This window comes from Callorhinus ursinus, unplaced genomic scaffold, assembly GCF_003265705.2.
Source record: "Callorhinus ursinus isolate GAN/ISIS: 27379988/994484 unplaced genomic scaffold, GSC_fseal_2.0 scaffold6, whole genome shotgun sequence".
In the NCBI taxonomy this organism is placed as follows: domain Eukaryota; kingdom Metazoa; phylum Chordata; class Mammalia; order Carnivora; family Otariidae; genus Callorhinus; species Callorhinus ursinus.
The window spans coordinates 77,121,775-77,144,098 of NW_027397068.1; the positions used below are offsets into that span (position 1 = coordinate 77,121,775).

General features: G+C 41.4%; 1 protein-coding gene across 10 annotated transcripts in view; it reads right to left on the reverse strand.

Annotated features, from left to right (window-relative positions):
• Positions 1 to 1,545: 1,545 nt before the first annotated feature.
• PDE10A (phosphodiesterase 10A) overlaps positions 1,546 to 22,324 on the reverse strand; it is a 579,847-nt gene continuing 559,068 nt past the window's right edge. For all 10 annotated transcript variants that reach the window (XM_073894211.1, XM_073894212.1, XM_073894208.1 and 7 more), the window contains 4 exons: positions 11,273 to 11,384; positions 7,090 to 7,170; positions 5,497 to 5,585; positions 1,546 to 3,156 (listed from right to left, as the gene is read on the reverse strand). In XM_073894211.1, the coding sequence (XP_073750312.1) occupies positions 3,039 to 3,156; positions 5,497 to 5,585; positions 7,090 to 7,170; positions 11,273 to 11,384 (400 nt within the window). In that variant the 3' untranslated portion in view covers positions 1,546 to 3,038. The remainder of the gene's footprint in view (positions 3,157 to 5,496; positions 5,586 to 7,089; positions 7,171 to 11,272; positions 11,385 to 22,324) is intronic.

The following is a 22,324-nucleotide window of genomic DNA, read 5'->3' on the forward strand; positions in this document are numbered from 1 at the left end:
CACTTGGTCTCTCTTCCATGACCAGTTTCTGACGAGCCCCGTAGAGATAATGAGAGCTGGGGAGTGGGTCTCAATCCTGCCCCAGGAAAAGGGCCGTTTTTGAGAATTACTTTCCACATCCATTTTATTTAAGTTCTCCTAATTAAATCAAAGTCAATTATTAATTTATAAGATGCTTGCAATTTTTAGAGTTTTATTCCACTGCCTAAATTCAATATTTCATGTTGTTGGCATGCATTTCCAAGAAAATTTCTAGTTAAAAAATATATTCACTGTCTCTGGGAAGATAATGGAATAACTGCCTTTGACAATAAAACTTTGTCCATTATAAATCAGCACAACCAATAAAAACTTCCACAAATCAATCATTCTACATATACTCACAGCTGGCTACCAAATTTATACTGAACAGGGAAATTTTGGCCCAATATAAAATACTGCCTTAATGAGAAACTCGTTAAAACTTTTGGTAATAAAAACCATCTGCCCTTTCAAGAAAAGGTGTGGGAGAGAGATGAGAACAGAGCTCAAAAGTGTGTCTGCTAAGTACATCTGCCCCAACATAAAAATACTCCTAACGGCATTTTTTCCCAAAGTAGATTATTGACTAAATATCCCTGCATCTTGGGCCCATCTTAGGTAAATGTATGATTCCTAAGTAGATCTTAAGAATATTAACAGCTCACATTAGAATACAGTCCTTCCTTTGTTCAAACTTTGCTTTGATTATGACAATATTTCAAGAGAAATCAACTAACCAATAAACCCATGTACGGTTCTTTGGAAAACTGTTCAAAGTAGAATGTCAATAATATAAGAAATCTGGCTCTATCGAAATAAGAGAATTTTCTGTAGTAATTTTAGAAAAGCAATCTTAAAAAGCAAAAATAGCCATAAGATTCCCTCCCTTCAGGCCTCTTTTCTGTATCAAAAAGCAAAATTCATGCATCCTTTTAAGATCCTTTTAATTAAACAATCTCCAGTGGTATTTCCTCCCAACCACCTTGCAATTCAGTGGAGTTCCCATTACACGACTACTAACTCTTGGAATTGAAGTTCGATTCGGTGGGCCAGTTTCATAAATCTGAGTGCAGAAAAACATGCAACATTTTAGAATTCAATTCTATAAATGCACTAACATGAAAAAGGACATTTTCTGCTCACATTTTCCAACACACAAAAAAGCAGGTTTTGAAGAATGAGGCCGATTTTTACTTTCTACAGATGTGTTCGCATCTCTATCCCTTATACATATGTACTTTGTACCATGTGTGTCTAGCCACAGTGGTAGTTCTCTCTAGATATTTCATTTTACCTCATATCGTATAGTTACAACAGTGAACGGAGTGCCAGGGAGGGAAGATGAGGACTTTCAGAAGCCCGCGGGGAAATAAGAACGATGTTTCTATACAGCTAACTCTGCTACAACTTCAATCATGTTGTAGGAACGTCTGATTTCTTTTTGCAAAAAACCATATGAGTAACAATGTGTACAGTATTGAATATGTAAAAGAATATTTTAAAAATTTATTTCATCAAAAGTAATATTCCAGTTTCCTGCCAGGTGAACGGCAGATAAGCTGTCTGTTATGGACCTGCTGATCACTTGAGACTCTAGTCCTCTCACTCCTTCAGGTCAGGACTAGCCACGGCTCTGGAGGTGACCTTGCCACTGTGCTAAAAATCTCAGCAGCTCTAATGTGCACCAGAAATGACTGGCTTATAATCCTTGTAGGAAAGGGTCCAGACTACTACTTTTGTGTATTTTTTCACAACACTTATATTGTAAAGTAGTATTAGTGTACTAAAAATTATACAGAAGACTGTTCAGACTACAGGTTTGGATGTAGATGCTTGATCCTGGAGCAGAGGAGAGAGAACAGGAATGCGCGGCGGTGCACTCGCACTGCGCTCTCCTACTTCCTGTCGTGCTTAGGAAATGTGACCGAGGAGCACAAAGCAGGGGGCAAATTGGGGGATGGGTGCAGCAGAGCAAAGTAAAATTACACAAGACTTAAATTTTATGGTTTAATTTGATTTTGAGAGAAATGTATGGTATTTTAATTAAATAATCTGTAGAATAAACCTCTCATTTTGAAGGTGCGTCTAAAATTTTGCAATGACACCAAGTGAAAATATAAAGAAATCATTATGAAAATTCACATTTGACATCCCATAAGACCTGTCTGTTAAGAAAAATTCATATGCCTTGCTTTTGTTCGTTCTTTATGCAAAGTGTTTAGAAAATTTGCCTACAATGAAGAAAAAAATAAAAAATATTCTTTGACATTTTTTGAATTGATACTTGGAATTTTGAGATTTATTCTGATGTATATCTGCATCTCTTCTCAAGAGGATAGAAAGTCTACCTCCTTTAGTGTTAGATCTATCCACCCAAGCCCTTTAGTATAAACTTAGAGAATACACTTTTCATCCACCTAATTTTTAATTCATGAGGCTCTGAGACAAGAATCTGTTTTCCATCACTGATTGCAGAAAGACACTTCTTACTGTCACCTCAATGACACTCGTCCTGAGGCTGTCTGCTACAATTCACGCTAATTACGAGTAGGTCACACACGAACATTCACAATAGTAATGTGTAAAAATTCCTATTTATAACCAACAACATCAAAGCAACATTGGTGTTAAAGCCAAAGTACAACATCATAATAGTACCATTTTAACCCCTCACTAGAAAGATACAATGGAAAAGTACCCCCTTCTGAATAATTCTTGTCCTTCCCACGAAGGCCTCAGGAACGTGCGCCTGTTAGAAAGGCCAGTTCACAAGACAAATGGAGTCCGTCGGACGGCTGATTTCTGGTCACGGGGTGGTCCTGCTTGATCACTGTCTCTGGCGCGTCACAGAGGAGACTGATGGGGAGCCATCGGCTCGACGTGTTTCCTTGATGTTACCTTCTTTGAGAGGCTTGTGTCCTAGCTACCAGGTGTAGGTTCCCCCGTGAAAATAAAGGGAAGAGAAGTCAAACAAGCAGGACGAGCATGTCAAGGTGGGGCAGCTCATCGAGTGGCCGTCAGTCTTCGATCTTCACGGGCAACTTCTCTGAGGGCCCGTGGGCCCCTGGCTGGGCCGAGGTCCACACCGCACTCTCCTCCCCTCGGATCACCTTCTCCCACTGGCTGAGGTTATTCCTAAGGACAAAAGATGCGGGGACAAGGGTGTTTAAAAAGGATTTCCGGACTCAATCGCAAACATTAAGCACCCCCCTCCCCCCGAGGTATCGCCGAGCGTGACGGCCTTCTGGTGCCCTTCTGAGGCGGACAACGACCAGCCTGCTGTGGCTGGGCAGGGTCCCAGCACGTCTCCCTGACGTGGTCCTGCAGCACATTCCGCAGCAGAGCCTGTGGCCAGCGAAGCTGGGGAGGTGGGCCACTTTGTCCCAGGAGCTCCAAACGACAGGGGCAACAGGAGAGCTTAGCTCAGGACACAGCATCTCGTAATCAGTGAGAAAGGACGACCTGGAAAGGGGCACGAGCCACAGGGCGTACTAGCCAGGAGCACGGAGGTAAATGGGGGGGAAGGGGGGCCCGGGCGGCAAGAACGTTCGGCCACAGCACCGACAGCCAGGAGCTCCCACTCTGCGGGCAGAGACAGTGTGCCCCTTGGGGTCCCTGCCACCTCATACTGGAAACTGGGGAGTAGCCTTATTGTGAACACGGCGTCATATATAAAAAGTCACCGTAAGTTACATGTAGTACCAATGTTAGAAATTTCTTGGTTGCAGTAAAGCCATCTTTGCGTTCCGGCAACTTGTGGTCTCAGACGCAGGCTGCTCGTCCCCCTCTCCATGGGTCTTTCTCTTTCCCAATCTGCTGTTCAAATGCTGTGGGAATCCTAATCTCCCTGAACAGTGTGACCACCACCACCTCGCCCCACATGGCTGAGCGGGCAGAGATCTTATCAACACTTCCCACCTTGCACCTTGCTTTCTTATATACAAAGCCAAAATCAGAAGGGAACCTTGCACTAGCAAACACATAAGTCATAGAAAGCACACACAATGCAAAGACGCCTCTGGACAAAAGAAATCTCTAAAATATAACCTGAAAAATGGAATACTTTTAGCTTTTGTGCCCTATTACCACATATTATTTGCCCAGAACTTAAAGAGATTTTTGATATACTGGAAAAAAGACCTACACTAATTTTGCCACGTTTCCTTGGACACCAATGATACATGAATTTTTTTTTAAGTGTTAATAAGATTAAAATGGCCTTTAAGAGATTATATGGTTCAGCCAAGTCAATGAAGCAAGAATGCATCAAAGCTGCTGAGACAGAGGAATCCCCATCCTCATGCTCGATAATGACAGCAAGCACTCATTCTGCTGGTTCTGGATATTTAACAGAAAATACAGACAATTTTTGGATAGGAAAGGACTTTTTACTGTTACCTAGGATTTTTTTTTTTTTTTTTTTAATAACATGGATTTTGATTGATATTGCCATTTCTCTTTGGTGGGGCACTGACTTTTCCAACCCGATTCCATCAGGAATGAGTCCCAGCTCATACTCCATATTATCCACATGGCTTAGCCCTTATGTAATAAGATAATATTTTAATGAACTAACTGCTGATTAAGGTCAGTGATGGCTCAACAAAATCAGCTGGGATGTTATGTTCGCCTCCCCAAGAGCAGAGAAGAGAAACCATCACTTACATAGGAAAAAACATCTCCCTCCTTGTTGGTTTTCTTTGTTTTCCTCACGATAATTTGCTCGCGAAATGAGTTTCAATAGCAGAGGGTGGGAGTATACCAAAGGCTTTGGTTTTGTTTAAAATCCTGCCTCTGTCCTCTGTCCCCCACTGTGCCCACCCAACCCCCAAGGGTGCTCCATGGCTAAACAGTTGGAAAAATCAGCAGGACACCAGTTCTCTTGCAGAAAATCAATACACAGGGCTGCTCTGCTCAGTGCCCTTTGACCTCCCCAGATGGAACTTCTTTTCAAAGTAACATGAAAATCCTAAAAAAATTCCAATGTTCTTAGCTGAGCGCATCCCTCAAAATCAATGAGAAAAGGATGCAGAGGATTTAGAAGCTGGGATGGATGGATGACAGAGGGCTCCTATTTCTTTTGGGAAGAAACTAAAGCTCACAGAGAAAGAAGATCCCAGTCAAGGCTCCCCCTCCTCATTTACACAATAAACTGTGGGATTAAGCTAAGCCCCGTTCCAACAAGCAGTCCCGATCGCACATTATGGTTCTGTCTTTTTAAAAACGCATTGGGCATGGATCCCTGGGTCCTGACAAAACCCAAACCCAAACCAGATACATTTTTGCTCCTTTGTGGTGAATGAAGGACTTTATGAATACTCTTCACATATACTTGTTACCTAGGCAAACACACAGCCCATAAAATGGCATTTACTGTAATAAGACACAGCACACACATTGATGGAGAGGAAAATTCCATACGGAGTCTTCGTCCTTTTGTTACATCACACCCCAGCCTTGAGCAGTGGTACATACCTGCACGCTTTGAGGAGAGGCTCTGTGGGCGGGAAGATCTGGGTGAGGGTGGTGTAGCAGGGGATAGCCACAGCGTTGTAGAACCCCAGCTGCCCTCGCGCAGAGCCACGCACAACAAGACACAAAAGCGCAGGTTAGCAACAACTTCTCAGCGGAGGCTTCTGTTTCTCAAGCCTAGCTTTAAATTAAATGTTCCAATTTTGCTCCCTGACATTTGGGCTCAATGAATACTGCTGCAGAGTGCATTTAAAAATGCCTTAAAATATGTCCACGAAATAACACACATAAAAAGAGGTTCATCCCAAACCCAAGTTCAACAGTCAATGAGATTCCATTTATAGATCAGTCAAGTTATAATTCAAGCACTGTTCTTGTCTCTTGTCAAAGTTAGTTTTCTACCATAGACATTTCAGAGTCAACCCTGCTATTCTTCTACAGGTGGCCTCTTCTCCAACTTAGTATTTGGGAATCTGTGCAGGTGTTTCGTGGGCTTGCTATCCTTGGCTGTTGGTGCCTTGCTTGGTCTCCAGAGACTTTCTTTCTCCCCCTCCCCCCCCCTTTTTTTATATATATAATCACACAACGAGACAGGACCTTTACAAAAGGACGTGAAAAGAAGATGCCAGACAGGGAAGACAGATCTCTGTGAGCAAATATATGGGAAAGTTCCACAAACAGTATTAAAAAGAAATTAAAATGCAAGAACCACATGGAACAGGCATGTGGGGCTGGGCATGTCAGTGCGTGTTCAGCAGGGAAGAAGAGTGAGCGCCCCGTCGGACGTAGCGGCTAAGCACACGAACACACTACGAACCGAGGACCACGAGGGTGAGAAAACCACGCGGCCCTTCTCTACGCTGACGTCTCTGAAAAACTGGGGACTTGCCTCAACTTTGGTATCAATAGTGAATAAATGAACTTTAAGTGAGATAGGAAAGCTTGAGAACTTATCCAAAACCATCATCCCGTGAGTTTTCTGAAATGTTTTCTAAACGAAATTCCATAATTATTTGTCCATAACTAACTTCCCTGTAATGGGGTTAGAAGATTGGTAGTTTAAAAAGACTATAATCTGAGAAATAGATCGCATCACACATGCAAAACTGACAGGCACGAGAGCTGTCAAAACATCAAAACATTGACATAAAGCATGTGGTAAGACCTGAAAAAATAATAATTAATGTCAACTGATGGTAAGACAAAACTCAAAATGTACTGAAACACTATGCATTATTCGTTAGGAAAAGTGGGCCTGATCAAAATCTATGTTACTCTCTAAAAAATACCTTTGCACATTCAATAACAAAAGATCTTCTGCTTGTTAGAAATATTAACAATTCAAACTCCTCTATCCCTCCATTTCAAGCCATTGGTTACTGTGATTCCATCGGTGGAAAGAGCTGACAGTTCGGGTAGTTGTGGCTTCTTTAAACCCAACTACGATTTCCTAATCCTGGCGTTATGATCCCCAAACTCCATCTAAATGCAGAAGATTTCAAGTGGTCCTGGGTTCTACAAGATGGCATATACTTTTAATTCACGTGTGATTTTATGACCGCCTGAAATTATTTGACTTTTCAACAGAATTCATACCTGGCCTTGTGGGACCTCGTCCTTCTTGTCTCTGTCCATCATGGGAATAGGTTGTATTCCCAACTTTTTCATCTCATCGCCCTAAGAGAAACGGGAAAAAACAAGCTTTCTCAACTTATAAACCATTATCAAGTCTTGGTATTAATGAGTTGTTGCCTTTATTTATTAATTTTCTTCGCAATGGATAATGTTTCTGGCTATTGATGCAAACAAATGTCAAAACAATAAAAACTTAATGTATCATCATTTGGCTTTTATCCTGATGTTCTGCTCAATGAAATTACCAGGAATGCAGGCATCTCTCCCGGTTCCATTGTGCAGAAGTTAGTGAAAGTTATAATAAGAGGAGATTCAGGTAATAGTGAGGAGGGATGACAAGAACAAAGCATGGAATAACCTCAAGGCCTTTTTCTCACTTATTTTTCAAATGAATTTTCACATGTGTTGAACTGGATGAAGCAAGGCTTTAGAGAGAAATAATGTATATGAAGAATGGTCTGCTAAAATGTGTTAGTAAAGATACAGTATAATTGGCTACACATCACCATAAAGGTTACAGTCACAGATGTTTATTAAAGATTTTCTATTTTGCAGGCTTTGGGATAGGTAACATATAAATACTATTTTATTTAATCATCATGAAATACTAGGAGTTAGATATTCTTGTCCCCATTTTATAGATTTTAAAAATTATCTTCCTCTTTTTAGTTATTTGTTAAAGATTTTTAAAATCTTCTTTCTTAACATACCCCAACTTTTTCCTTGCTACACCACTATTCCCTCACATTTCTTCATTATTCAGTTACTTTAATTACCTCACAATCATGCTTATTTTCAGAAATCAGAGGTGGAGAACTAAAAACATCCTAGATTTGCTAATGTAGGTCCAAAACAAATGATGAGAACCCTCACGAAAGGTTCTATTGCAGGACAGAGGCCAAGCACAAACATCAAGAACCCCCACAAAGGGTTTTATTGCAGGACGGGGGCCAAGAACAAATGACTAGGAACCCCACGAAGGGCTCTATGCAGGACAGAGGCCAAGGACAAATGACAAGAACCCCCCAAAAGGGTTTTATGTGCAGGAGAGAGGCCAAGCACAAAGGATGAGAACCCCCACAAAGGGTTCTATCTATGGGACAGAGGCCAAGAACAAATGACTAGAACCCCCATGAGGGGATCTATGTGCAGGACAGAGGCCAAGAACAAATGACTAGAACCCCCACGAAGGGATCTATGTGCAGGACAGAGGCCAAGAACAAGGTTCTATTGCAGGACAGAGGCCAAGCACAAACATCAAGAACCCCCACAAAGGGTTTTATTGCAGGACAGAAGCCAAGAACAAATGACTAGAACCCCCACAAAGGGTTCTACCGGCAGGACAGAGGCCAAGCACAAATGACAAGAACCCCCCAAAAGGGTTCTATGTGCAGGAGAGAGGCCAAGCACAAAGGATGAGAACCCCCACGAAGGGTTCTATCTACGGGACAGAGGCCAAGAACAAATGACCAGAACCCCCACGAAGGGATCTATGTGCAGGACAGAGGCCAAGAACACATGACTACAACCCCAACAAATGGTTCTACTGGCAGAACAGAGGCTAAGAACAAATGACGAGAACCCCCATGAAGGATTTTATGTGCAGGACAGAGGCCAAGCACAAACGATAGAACCCCAACGAAGAGTTCTATCTGCGGGACAGAGGCCAAGAAAAATGACGAGAATCCCCAGGAAGGGTTCTATCTGCAGGACAGAGGCCAAGAACAAATGTCAAGAACCGCCAGGAAGGGTTCTATTGGCAGGACAGAGGCCAAGCACAAATGACGAGGACCCCCACGAAGGGTTCTATGTGTGGGACAGAGGCCAAGCACAAATGATAGAATCCCCACGAAGGGTTCTATGTGTGGGACAGAGGCCAAGCACAAATGACTAGGACCCCCACGAAGGGATCTATTGCAGGACAGAGGCCAAGAACAAATGATTAGGACCTCACGAAGGGTCTACTGGCAGGACAGAAGCCAAGAACAAACGAAAGGACCCCCACGAAGGGCTCTATTGCAGGAGAGAGGCCAAGAACAGATGACAGGACGCCCACGAAGGGCTCTTCTGGCAGGACGGAGGCACTTGAGTCCAGCTTCTGCTCCCGTGTTATCACTTTAAATATTACTTCCTTGGTTCTCAAACTTTTTCCATTCCTGTTCTAAGTGAGTGAAACTAACCAGGCCCCTTGCTCAAGGATATTACAAGTCCAGTAAGTAAAAAGACTGTGAATAATCAAAGATTTGACTATGTACAGTACTCACAAATAAGGATCAATGCTACACAGAAAAACAACGGAGTACTGCAGAGTATGTGTCCCAGGAAGTACTGGCCCAGAGTGGGGCTTGCAGAGGAAGCTGCAGAGGGCAGGTGGGGGGGGGCACGGGGCGGGGGAGAAGCTGACCTAGATGGCCGCGAGAGGGACTTGGCTCAGGGAAGCCAGAGGGGCTGAGACGAGGAAATAGTCTGGTGAAGCAGTGGGCTTTGGAGATCAAGTTCGTGATTTCTGTCTCTATTACAACAGCATGGAGGGACAGACTGGGAACAACATTAGAGTCACCCTTAACCTGCAGATGTGACAACTAAAGCACAGAGAGGAGTCACAAAGCTGGTCTGAGGTTTGATCCCACGTGCTACAGCAGGATGCCCATCTCCAGCACCAGGACATCAAACACCACACTCTGTGTGACTGTTAGTCTAAGTCTAAAGGAAAAGGCAGGGACCTAGGTCAGAATGCTGCAGGGATTCAGGCACGAGGTGGCTAAGTCTTGGGGCAGGAAGTGGGGTGGGTGGTGGGCAGAGATAGGATCTAGCGGACATCTGGGAGGTGAGCCGGCAAGACGCAGTGATGACCTCTGCTTCCTCCCATGGACCGCGAGGTCCCTGAAGACAGCATCCATGTGCACTTTGGGAGCTTACTCAGTCTTTGCGGACTGTTTAATCAGTGCAAAAAAAGAGAGGAGGGAAATCTACATAGCATATCTGTCACATTTTGATTCATATTTTAGAATACAAATACAATTATGAAAGTATGAATTGTATTAGTTAAATCAAATTATTTGCAAAACAATAAGCTAGCTTCAGACCAGTTTTCAGTGATACTTACAGAATGTACTCTAGGTTACTACTTTTAGACACATGTGCAAATTAAGTTAACGGATAATAAAGTCAGAGATTACAGTTCAGACAAGTATACCTAAAACAACCTTTTTAATTAAGTCTGATAGTAACTAGATCCTGGGATACACACTATAAAATAAGAAAAAACATGCAAGAGTTTGCATGCACAATGTGTAGGCATTCTGGAGAAATAATACTGTGAGTATAATCAACTCCAGGCCTGTGGTTCTCACCCAACAAACATTGTTTTGGCTTTGCCATCGTGAAAAAAATTAACATTATAAATCTTTTCTATTGAGCTATCAACTGAATGACTGGCTGGTTTTTACTTTTTACATCCATTCTTTTATATGGGTAAGGCTGAATGGTTTGAATTAGCAATGACCAAACTCCTGGCCCTCCAAATTTACCTTTACTTTTTCAAACCAATGAGATACACAAACATTTTATTTCATTTGTTTCCCTAAAGTAATCTTTGAATATGCAGGGGGCTAGGTATTGGTGGGTTCATGTTAATAAGAGAGTGTTTTACTTCTTCTTGGACAATTCAGAAAGCAAAATGAGAACTCAAATACACATTTCTGATAATTGATATAATTCAGTCAAGAAGAGGATATTAATGAAAGTAAGTTCCATGGTTGCCTCACATGTCGGGAGTATCACGAGTTAAAAGCCCACATATTCTGTGGAACTCCTAATTGGTCGCTGAATTGACCATCTGGAGTATTTACAGAATCTTGTATGTTTATGGTACAAGGTAATTATGTCCCCAATTTCTAACTCCAGACATATACAGCCTGTGACACTAGGGTCCCACAATCTTATGGGCTGTATGTCTGTATAAGTGTCCTTAAATCTGTGTAGAAATGCTAATTCCTCTATTGCATGTGACTGACAGTATACTGTTTTTTGAAGTAACAAGCAACCTGAGCTACTAAGACACTGTTACTAATTTACCAATATATTTACTTTCTCATCAGACTTTTTCTCATTTTTAACGTTCATATAAAAATCAAAAACATACCTCAGCCCAGAACTCTGCATATATATCATTTGCTGTCAATTTTGTAACCGGCCATAGTTTTGTTACAGAACAAAGATCACAGGCAGTCATCATCAAACCAATGACACGATCTCTAGAACACAATAACACAAAACAGGTCAACGTGGCATTTGCACTCTTACAGTAAAGGCTAGAAAGACTTGTGCATTTTCAGGAATAAGGCTTAAATAGCAGGCATCACTTGGCAACCGGGAGGAGAGTAGGCAGGGAGAGAAGCAGTGTTGCTTCAACTGGAAGGACCTGGGTCACCTCTGTCACTGGCCCGTGAAGGGTTACCGTGCACCTCAGTATTACTGCTGTCATCAAGACAGTTGGGCATGGCTCTGGGGCCACCTAAATCCTCATGGAGTTCTGCAAATGTACAGGGTGAAGAAACCTTGAAGAAAAAAACTACCCCCATCCTTTTGTTTATAGATGAAAAATGTGAGGTGCAGAGAAATGAATGACCTCCCCACGGCGCAAGCAGCTCAAGATAAGGCCAGAGCAGATGCAGGTCCTCGGCATGTGTGATGGGAGCTGCGTCTCAACACTTTGCAAACTCTAACCTCCAAAGGAATGAGTTCTCTTTTTCTGTTGCTTTGCATTCACATTTTGACTTTTTTCTAAATGTGGTTTGGTTTGATCTTTCTTCTTGAAGAAAAAGAAAAAAACTGCTTGAAAACTTGAAACGGACATACCCCTACAATTTTAATGGATTTGGTCTAGTGACCCAAATGAAATCTATGCTTAATGGTGGCACGAACTGCTGATTAGTAAGGAATTTTAATATACTGACTTTAACTTTTATGAAGCAAATTACATACTTTAAAAAGCAAATTATCAAGAAAGATACAAAACTGTGGAGCGAATGAGATGCGACCATTTCCAGCTCATATGTACATTCTAACGAGTCTCGGGAATCTGCCGCTGCCTCTGCTAAAAGCTGCCTTAGTTCTTGTAACGGCACAGATGGTCCCCTCCAGGGGGCACAGCCCCGCCCTGGGTCCTGAGCCTGCCCCCACCAGGGCAGACGGCACATTAAGAACACCTATCCGTCGCTGCAGCCGAGCCTCTGATGTAGCGGCTCTCCCGCACACAGATTCCTGGCTATTTGGGAGACCCTGCCTGGTCTGCTACCCGTGTCTGGGACGCCGATCCCTTGCAAGGCTCCTTTATTTCCCATCAGCCCACTTCCTTTAGGCCATTTCCCTAATTAAGGATCACTTTTACAACCTCACTTTCCTTAAAGAACACGTCTTTATTGGGGCAGACTAAATGGCTGATGAGACTTCTGTGCACCCTTCTTGTGACCCCAAACAGGTGCCGTGTGAAGATCCAACTTCCTCAACATGATCAGGAAACTCTGTATTTTCTTGATGCGGGAGTTTCCTAATAAGCACTTTGTGGTTTAAAGGAAGAATATTTCTGGATTTGGGCTTCTAGAAGAACGAGTTTGTCATCTGTTTATTCAACAGGTAAATTCATTAAACAGAAACAGAACATGAAAATAAAACTATGACTGTTTCATAAGATTGAAATAATTCAATCTCGTATATATTCACATATATACCTCAACATTTACTTCTGTTGGCTAAACATTCTAACAAGCTTTACCTCAAAAAAGATTTATCTCGTAAATCCACAAAACAAGAAATGTTAACAGAACTGGGCACACTGTAGGACGCAAGGAACCAATCTTCTCCCTGGACCAGACTTCACAGGTAGTGTGGTTACTATTAGGGTTGAGAAGATTATGACCCAGTTGTCATTCAGATTTCACTGTCAAAATTACTTAGGCAAAACAATTCAACAGTAATTATTTTACTGGTAACCAAAGAAGTAAGAATAAACAGGTAAGAAAGTTTTTATTAAATGCCTTTAATAAATTACTTATCTTTTACTCTCAATGACAAATCAGTTAGATGGTCATGGTTGCCTGGAAATATTAATGTAAATTGGAATCATTTTATTTCTTTCCATGAATGGAATGTAGGTTTAACTGGGATAGCCGCTTAATTCATCATGCGTTCTGATAATCAACTCTGAAAGGGACGGAGTTTATGCTAACTAAATTCTAGGTACAATCTTGTATAACCGAGTCAGCGAAAATAACAAAAAGCCCAATGCAATGCCTATGCTATAGATGATTCTTTGGTAAGTAATTTCAGGGAGTTTGACTACATTCACTTATTCCAAAATTTTTTGAATGCCTCTATGTATCAGGCACAGTTATAGTAATGAATCAAGTACCCTGCTCTTTATAGAACTAACATTCTAATATGGACACGCAGAAAATAAGGTAAAAAATTTCATTGAACAAGCTTGTAAAAATTATTGTAAAAGAGGCAGAACCAAGAAGATCTGTGAAAGTCCCACTAGAGATGAGTAGGTGTGGAAGTTCTAATGTGTCCATGAGGGGCATGGCGAGCTTGAGGAACGACACGCCCTTGGCCTGGCTGATGTGGAGGGATGAGGCACGGCACGGGGCGCTGCCCGGTCCGGAGACCAGGCGGGAGTCTACTATTCCACGTCAGATGGTCGCACAGCGGAGGCTGCGAGCAGAGGAGTGACCTGCTCCACGTGGCAGAGGGATCTTGGTGGAGAATGACTTGTACAATCACAGGGGCAAGGGAGGATGGGGAGAGACCACTTAGGAGACCACAGCGGTCCAATGGGAGAGGAGAGCAGCATGATTCTGACGGGGGCAGGAGACAGGGGCAAGAGGCAAGAGGAAGGCTCTGGGTGTCGGGCAGCGAGCCGAGGCGAACCACAGGAGCATCTGCAGGTGTCACGGTGACACAGCCACCCTCCCCCGCTCCTCTCCCTTCTACTCAACCCCCAGGCAAAGTCCCAGACCCGGCGGGACTAGACACAGGATCCATCAGGGTGTGTAGACATTCTGACCTCTCACCAGGACCGTCCTACCTTACAATTCTCCTCCCACATCAGAAGATCACAGAATCGCAGAACTTTACCAAAGGAGAGGAAACCACACAGCGTGCAGGATTTCAGGGGGGGTCACTCTCCCATTATGCTCCCCACGCCCTGAATGGCCCCCACACTCTGCAAAAGTTCATCAGCCACGGATACAATGTCGTATTGGAAGAAAAGCAGAAACATGTAGCTGGATCAGATGAAACCTAAGTAACTTTATAAAAGATTTCACATAGAGATATGAAGATTATATATTATATATTTATATATATATATATACATAAAGAATGAGTTCTCATATGATTATTACAATTCTTCATTTGTGTCAATATCTGGAATTCAAGAAGACTGAAGGGCTAGCTAATTTCCACAGTGAGCTCCAAACAGAAGACTTCTCCACCCTCACTGTTCACCAGGCTCTGACATCATTCCGGCCTCCCGAACAACGTGGCCTGGTTGTAAAACACCATTAACATTACCTACTTCAACCCAAGGTTATCAGCCAGGGCCCTAACATGAAAGAGATGGCACAGCCAGGGGGACGGGAAGGCCGACTGACGAGCTGAAGGGAGGCCAAGGACGGGGAGTCACCGAGGGTCAGTGGCAGCAGGCAGGCCCTGCCCTGCGCCCGAAGGGGCAAGGGTACGGAGCTTTCCCCAGAAGCACTGTGAAGCCAGGGGCCCACAGGGCGAAGCCAGGGGAACAAATGCAACCCTTCCGTCCTCCCACCTTCTCATCTCTTGTTAGTGCCACCAGTCTCTGAATCCAGAAGCTGGAGGGAGGGCAAGGTTGCTGGGTGACCCAGCCCCCACAGGTCAAAGTGGAAAACATGGTCAGTGGATCTGGAGGCTACTCAGATGACAGGCGTACCCAGAAGGGAGAGCTAGACAGCTGTCATTCACACTGAAAAATACATTTGAAACCCAAACAACTTCAATATCAAATTATACCTCTTTATTCATGTACCAACAGAAAAATGGGTTTAAAGTCAAACTTTCTACTAATCTAAGAAAATCTCTTCCATTGGTGTTTGGGGACCCAGGTTAAAGTGGACAGTCCAGCACAGAACTGTCATGGAAAACAGACAAAAGAAAAAAGAAAAAGGAAAATAAATACATGCCTGCTTATCTTAGAATGCTCATCCACAAAGAGCTAATCAAAGACCAGGTTTCTACTACGAGGTGGTCTTCATGACAATGTGGCTGAGGTTGGGTAAACTGGGGTCCAGTGGTTAAGTAAAGGGCAAGCTTTTGGGGTGTGTATTAGCAGGTGTTTTGCTTAGAAACTACTATCTAGCCTTATTTTAACTCTTCTGTTTCATTTTAAAATCCCATCATACACAATATTTGGAAAGAGGCTAGGTTAAATCATTTCCCCCCTTAAATTATCATTTTAATGATCCTTTCTTGTTTTTAAACTTATCTTCAAGGAATTTTAAATCACAGTATTAAGTAACTTAAATAAATCATGTTTATGATAACTACTTTTCTGATAATACAACCCACTGCGGTTATTTTTGAAACATTAAACCAGACCCAGGATGCTATTGGATTCTCTGAAAATATTATCTGAACAGCTGCAGAGTCAAAACCATAGATGAGATATTTGACTCCTACTGTTTCCAGTGACACAATACAAATAACTCTTTGATATAAGCATAAGCATGGTGCAGTGATGAGCTCACAAGTAAACTTGAAATTCAAGTTCTCAATTCTTAATTTTATAGAATCCTATTTGCTTCTTCACAAAACGTCATGGACAGAAAAATGACTACATGTCAAAGGGAAATCACTCTTGAGCAAAATGTGTGTCACAGAGGGATTTGCTATTAAAAATCATCCTAACTTGCGGCTCCTTGCTCTGTGGGGAGCCTGCTTCTCCCTCTCCCTGCTTTGCCCTCTGTGTGTGCTCTCTCTCTCTCTGTCCAATCAATAAATAAAATATTTTTAAAAAATCATCTAACTTAAAATGTATTTGCCTAACAAAATCATTGTATTAGTTCTAGAATTGAGAGCCCTTATATAGCAACATGTGCTACTGTAACTTTAAATCAAGTGAGGACATTAGCAATTTCACATTAGAACTTAGTTTCCCTACATTTCAAGTTCTTCAGATGAAACATAAACCATACCTAGCAGAATGAGGCCCTCATGCATTTACTATGGCAGGTAGACAGAGATTCTTAATTTAAATAAAGGATGCACTTCTCTATTTTTAAAATTTTTAATTAATTTATTTTTAAAGATTTTATTTATTTATTTGACAGAGAGAGACACAGCGAGAGAGGGAACACACGCAGGGGGAGTGGGAGAGGGAGAAGCAGGCTTCCTACAGAGCAGGGAGCCTGATGCAGGGCTCTATCCCAGGACCCTGGGACCATGCATGACCTGAGCCGAAGGCAGATGCTTAACAACTGAGCCACGCAGGCACCCCAAGGATGCACTTCTCTAGACGTTAGGGAACTTCATTCTTGGCCAAAGTCTGCCATTGATTTCCTCAGATGAATATCACCTTTTCATGTTTCATTATTAATTCTAGGTATAAAGAGAGAAGCCACTGTCTGTCGTTTATCAACTATCCAATGGAGTAATTATAATTAGTATCTACAAAAATTATCAGCTAATATTATCATATATTTAAGTACAGACATTTCAGCAATATCAGGTAAACTGATGTATTAAAAGTATAAAAGAGATTCTCTAAAAGAGAACAAGAGTTCATAATCAAAAAAAGATACTATACTGATAAGCAGAGGTAAACAGTAAAATAACAGAAACAATAAAATTTATTTAAAAATATATTTCCAGCTTATAGACTACCCATTAACTAATAGAGAAAAAAGAGCTTTGGAGAAGCATCCTTTATTTAAACGGTTTGCAAAGAGCCCCTGGCTGCCATGAATAGGGACCGGCTAGCAAGGGAGACACCTGCCCCCTGGACGACATCAGTGCTGATGGCCAGTGGAATCAGGGCAGGCAGCAGTTGCTCATGTTTCTTTTGGGCAGGAATTACTCGAGCGAGAAAACTAGGAGTAAGATATAAAAGCTGGCCGCCTTTGGAGCTGGTACCTGACCCTTCTGTACAGTGCCCAGCTGAGCTACCTTCTACCACCGAGGTGAAAGATGTCTGCACTCTGCAGGCCTTCTGGAGAAACGGCTGTCCTGATACAGGTCACGCCCCCTAGGAGGGTCAGGAGTGCACACACGTCCATGACAAGGACGGCTGGTGGGTACACATCTAGGCACAGGGAAATGACGCCCGTGTTAACTGGGGCGTAGGAAGGGGCTCTGGAAGATGCAGAGAAGGGTGTGCGGCAGCCGCCACGAGGGCAGTTCTGGACCTGCGCTAGGCCTGCCATCCTGAAGGACAGCACGGAACAGCTCCAGATGTGCAATTCCCTACAGACATTGCTCTAGAATCCCCATAAAGAGATCTATGGAAGGCCACCAAAGCCATGTCAGATGTGGGACTATTTCATGCACTGATAATTCTAAACGGAGTGAAAAGCTTACTCATCCCTATGCATATTCTGTGGGCTGCTTCTATGAGCTCATCAACTCCTAATCCCCTCAGAAAGGAGATTTGATCTCATCTGGTGAATTAAACACCATTCTATATATTTTTTTAATGACTTTATCTAAAGACGTACTGATAGAATTGACATACTCTATCTTGTTTAAGGATAAAACGCTTGAAAAAAGATGGTTCATATTTATCATATAATCATATTTCTGGATTGTATATTTTTTGTTTCTCATACTTTAATTTACGTGTAATTTATATAGAATGAAATGCATACATTTGAAGGATAAAGTTCAAGGAGTATGACAATGTATACAGTCCCAAACTACCACACCAATGAAGACAAGGAACATCTTCATCACCCAGAAACCCCTCCTGCCCTTTTCCCATTCAGTGTCCTTCACCCAACGCCCACAACGGCCAGTCTGAGTTCTATCACAATCATTAGCACTATTAATTCATTTGGCCTATTCTGGTACATCATAAAAATGTTTTAATATAGTTTATACTGTTTTTCTCAGCAAAATGTCTGTGTGACTCATCCATGTTGTTGCATGAGTCAGCAGTTCCCGATTTTTTAAATTGCTGAATAGAACAGTATTCCATTGTAGAAATGCCAGAAACTGTCTATCTATGCACCTGTTGTTGGACATTTGGGTTGCTTCCAGTTTAGATATGTTATGAATAAGGCTGCAGTTAACATTTATGTGCGAGTCTTTGTGTGAACAATATGCTTTTATTTCTCTCAAGTAACCTGAGGATGGAGTCACAAAACAAGCATATATTTAGCAACTTAAGAAACTTCCAAAGTTCTTTCCAAAGCAATTGTGTATTTTATCCTCCCACTAGCACTATGTTACTATTTTAGTAGCTTCACATCCTTGCCATCACCTGGGTATTGTTGGTCTTTTTAATTTTGGCCATTCTAGTGAACATGTAGTGGTTTATTATGGTTTTAATTTGGTTTTCCTTACACATAAATGTGTTGAGCAAAACTTCATGTTCTTATTGGCTTTAGGATCTGAAAAAAAATCTTTCACTTTAGGGCAACCACTAAAAAAAAAGTTAAAAAAAAAGAAATACAGAGGATACGTTAAGAAAGGAGAGAAAATGGAATCATATAAAATAATCAATTAAAGCCACAAAAGGTGGAAAAAGAGTGGAAGGCAAAAATAGGAACAAAGAACAACTGTGAAGAATAGGAAAGAGTAACAAACCTGGCGTATATTAATGCAACTATATCTATAATCACTTCAAATGTCAGGGGTCTAAATACACCAATTAAAAGTGGTCATCACAGGGGGCGCCTGGGAGGCTCAGTCAGTTAAGCGTCTGCCTTCGGCTCAGGTCATGATCCCAGGGTCCTGGGATCGAGCCCCGCATCGGGCTCCCTTCTCAGCGGGAAGCCTGCTTCTCCCTCTCCCACTCCCCCTGCTTGTGTTCCCGCTCTCGCTGTGTCTCTCTGTCAAATAAATAGATAAAATCTTAAAAAAAAAAAAGAGGTCATCAGAATGGACTAAAGAACAAGACCCAACCCAGCCATATGCTGTCTACAAGAAACCCAGTTTAAATATAAAGACACATAGAGATTAAAAGTCAGTGAATGGAGAAAGATACCAGACCAACATTATTCACAAGCAAATGGGAACAGCTATATTAATTTCAGACAGGACAGACTTCAGAGCAAAAGTTATCAGCAGTAAAGACGACCATTTTAATAATAATGAAGGGGACAGTTCTCCAAGAAGATGTAACAATCCTCAACTTGTCTGTGCCTAACAGTAGAACATCAAAATATGTGAGGCAAAAACTGACAGAACTGCCAAGGAGAAATAGATAAATACACTATTTTAGTTGGAGATTTCAACACCCTTCTATCAGAAATGGGCAGACCCAGATAGCAGAAAATCAGTGAGGACATGTTAGAATTCAATAAGTCCATCAAACTATTACATATAATTGACATCTGTAGACTACTTTAACAACTATCGAAAACACATTCTTTCAAGCTCACATAGAACATTCACCAAGATAGACCATGTTGCAGGGCACAAAATACACCTTAACAAATTTAAAAGAATAGAAATCGTACAGTGCATGATTTTTAGACAACAATAGAATTAATGAGATAGCAATAACAGAAAAATAGGTGGGAAATCCCCCAAATACCTAGAGAGTAAACAAACCATTTCCAAGTAACACACAGGTCATAGAGGAAATCAAGAAAAATTTAAAAATATTTATGACTAAATGAAAATGAAAACACAACTTAACTTGTGGGATGCAGGGAAAGCAGTGTTTAGAGGGAAGTTTTTAACATTAAATGTACATAATAGAAAAGAATAAAGATATAAAGTAAAAAAATCTAAGCTTCTATTTCAGGAAGCTAGAAAAAGAAGAGCAAATTAAATCCAAGTGAAGCAGAAGAAAAATAAAGAATTAGAGCAGAAATCAATGAACTTGAAAAGAGGAAGTTGACAGCAAAAATCAACCAAATCAAAAGCTGGTTCTCTGAAAAGATCAATAGAAACAATAAGCCTCTCTAGCCAGTCTAACTAAGAAAAAAAGAGGATACTAATAACTAGTATCAGAAATGAAATGAGAGAGAGAACGTCACTACAGATTCCAAGGACATTAAAGGGATAATGAAAGAACACTCTCAACAACCCTATGCCCACAAATTTGACAACCTTCATGAAATGGGCCAATTTCTTGAATGATACAATCTGCCAAAACAAAAAGAAGTAGATCATCCAAATAAGCCTATATCTATTAAAGAAGTTGAATCAATAATTAATACCCTTCCAAAACAGAAAGTACCAGGCCCAGATGGGTTCAGATGGTGAATCCTACCAAACATTTAAGGAAGAAATTATACCAATTCTCTATAATCTCTTTTAGAGGACAGAAGCAGAGGTAACACTTCTAACTCATTCCATGAGGCCAGCATCACCCTCACACCAAAACTGTGCAAAGACATTACCAGAAAACTATAGACTCATACATCTCATAGCATAAATGCAAAAATCTTCAACAAAATATTAGAAAATCTAATATAATGCAGTATAAAAAGAATTATATGGGTCCAATTATGATTTATCCCAGGTATGTAAGTCAAGTTCAGTATTAAAAAAATCAATTAGTGTAACCCATCATATCAAGAGACTAAAAAGAAAAATCACATTATCCTGTCAGTAGATGTAGTAAAAGCATTTGACAAAATCCAACAGTCACTCATGATAAAAGCTGTCGGCGAACTAGGCATAGGGAGAACTTTCTCAACTTGATAAATATCTACAAAAAACCTACAGCTAACATCATACTTAATGTTGGGAAACTCAAAGCTTTCCCACTAAGATCAGGAACAAGGCAAGGACGTTCTCTTTCACTATTCCTTTTCAACACTGTACTGGAAGTCCTTGCTAATGCAGTAAGACAAGAAAAAGAAATAAATGATATACTGATTAGAAAGAAAAAATAAAACTGTTCACACATGGCATGACTACCGATTTAGACAGTTTGAAAGAATCAATAAAAATGCTTCTGGAACTAATAAATTATTACAGCAAGGTCACAGGATACAAAGTCAACATACCAAAGGCAGTCATTTCCTATATACCAGCAACAAACAAGTGAAATTTGAAATTAAAAACAAATTACTATTTACATGAGAATCTCCCCTCCCCAGAATGAAATACGTGTTTATAGGGAAAGGCAAAAGACCCAGCAAAGCCAACACAATATTGAAGGAGGAGAATGAAGTTGGAGGACTGACACTACCTGACTTCAAGATTTACTATAGGGCGCCTGGGTGGCTCAGTTGGCTAAGCGACTGCCTTCGGCTCAGGTCATGATCCTGGAGTCCCGGGATCGAGTCCCGCATCGGGCTCCCTGCTCAGCGGGGAGTCTGCTTCTCCCTCTGACCCTCCCCCTTCTCATGTGCTCTCTCTCTCTGTCATTCTCGCTCTCTCAAATAAATAAATAAAATCTTTAAAACAAACAAACAAAAAAGATTTACTGTAAAGCTACAGTAATCAAGACAGTGAGTGGAGAAAGAATAGACAAACAATTCAATGGAACAGAACAGAGTTCAAAATAGACCCACATAAATATAGGCGAATCACCTGTGACTGAGGCAAAAGCAATAAAATGGAACAAAGATAGTCTTTTCAACAAAGGGTGCTGGAACAACTGGACATCCACATGCAAAAAAATAAAAAAAAAAGAATCTATATACAGACCTTTAACTCTTCCCCCAAAAATCGACTCAAAATGGATCACAGACCTAAATGTAAAATACAAACTTATAATACTCCTGTACAGGAATACCAAAGAATAACCTGTTACTGTCTTGACGCTCTCCTCTACTGCTGGCATTACATCTTATAGACACTTGGTAATCAGTGTTAGCATACAGATGGAAAGGCTGGTGTGCCTGGAAGTACTGAATGCCTCACCCCTGAGCACTGGGTGATGCTGCGCTCTCTCACCTTCTGACTCTGCATGAGTGTGCTGCATAAGCCCCTGGCCCCGCCTCAACCCCCCACAAGGCATCAGTTGATCTCCTGTCCTCTATGG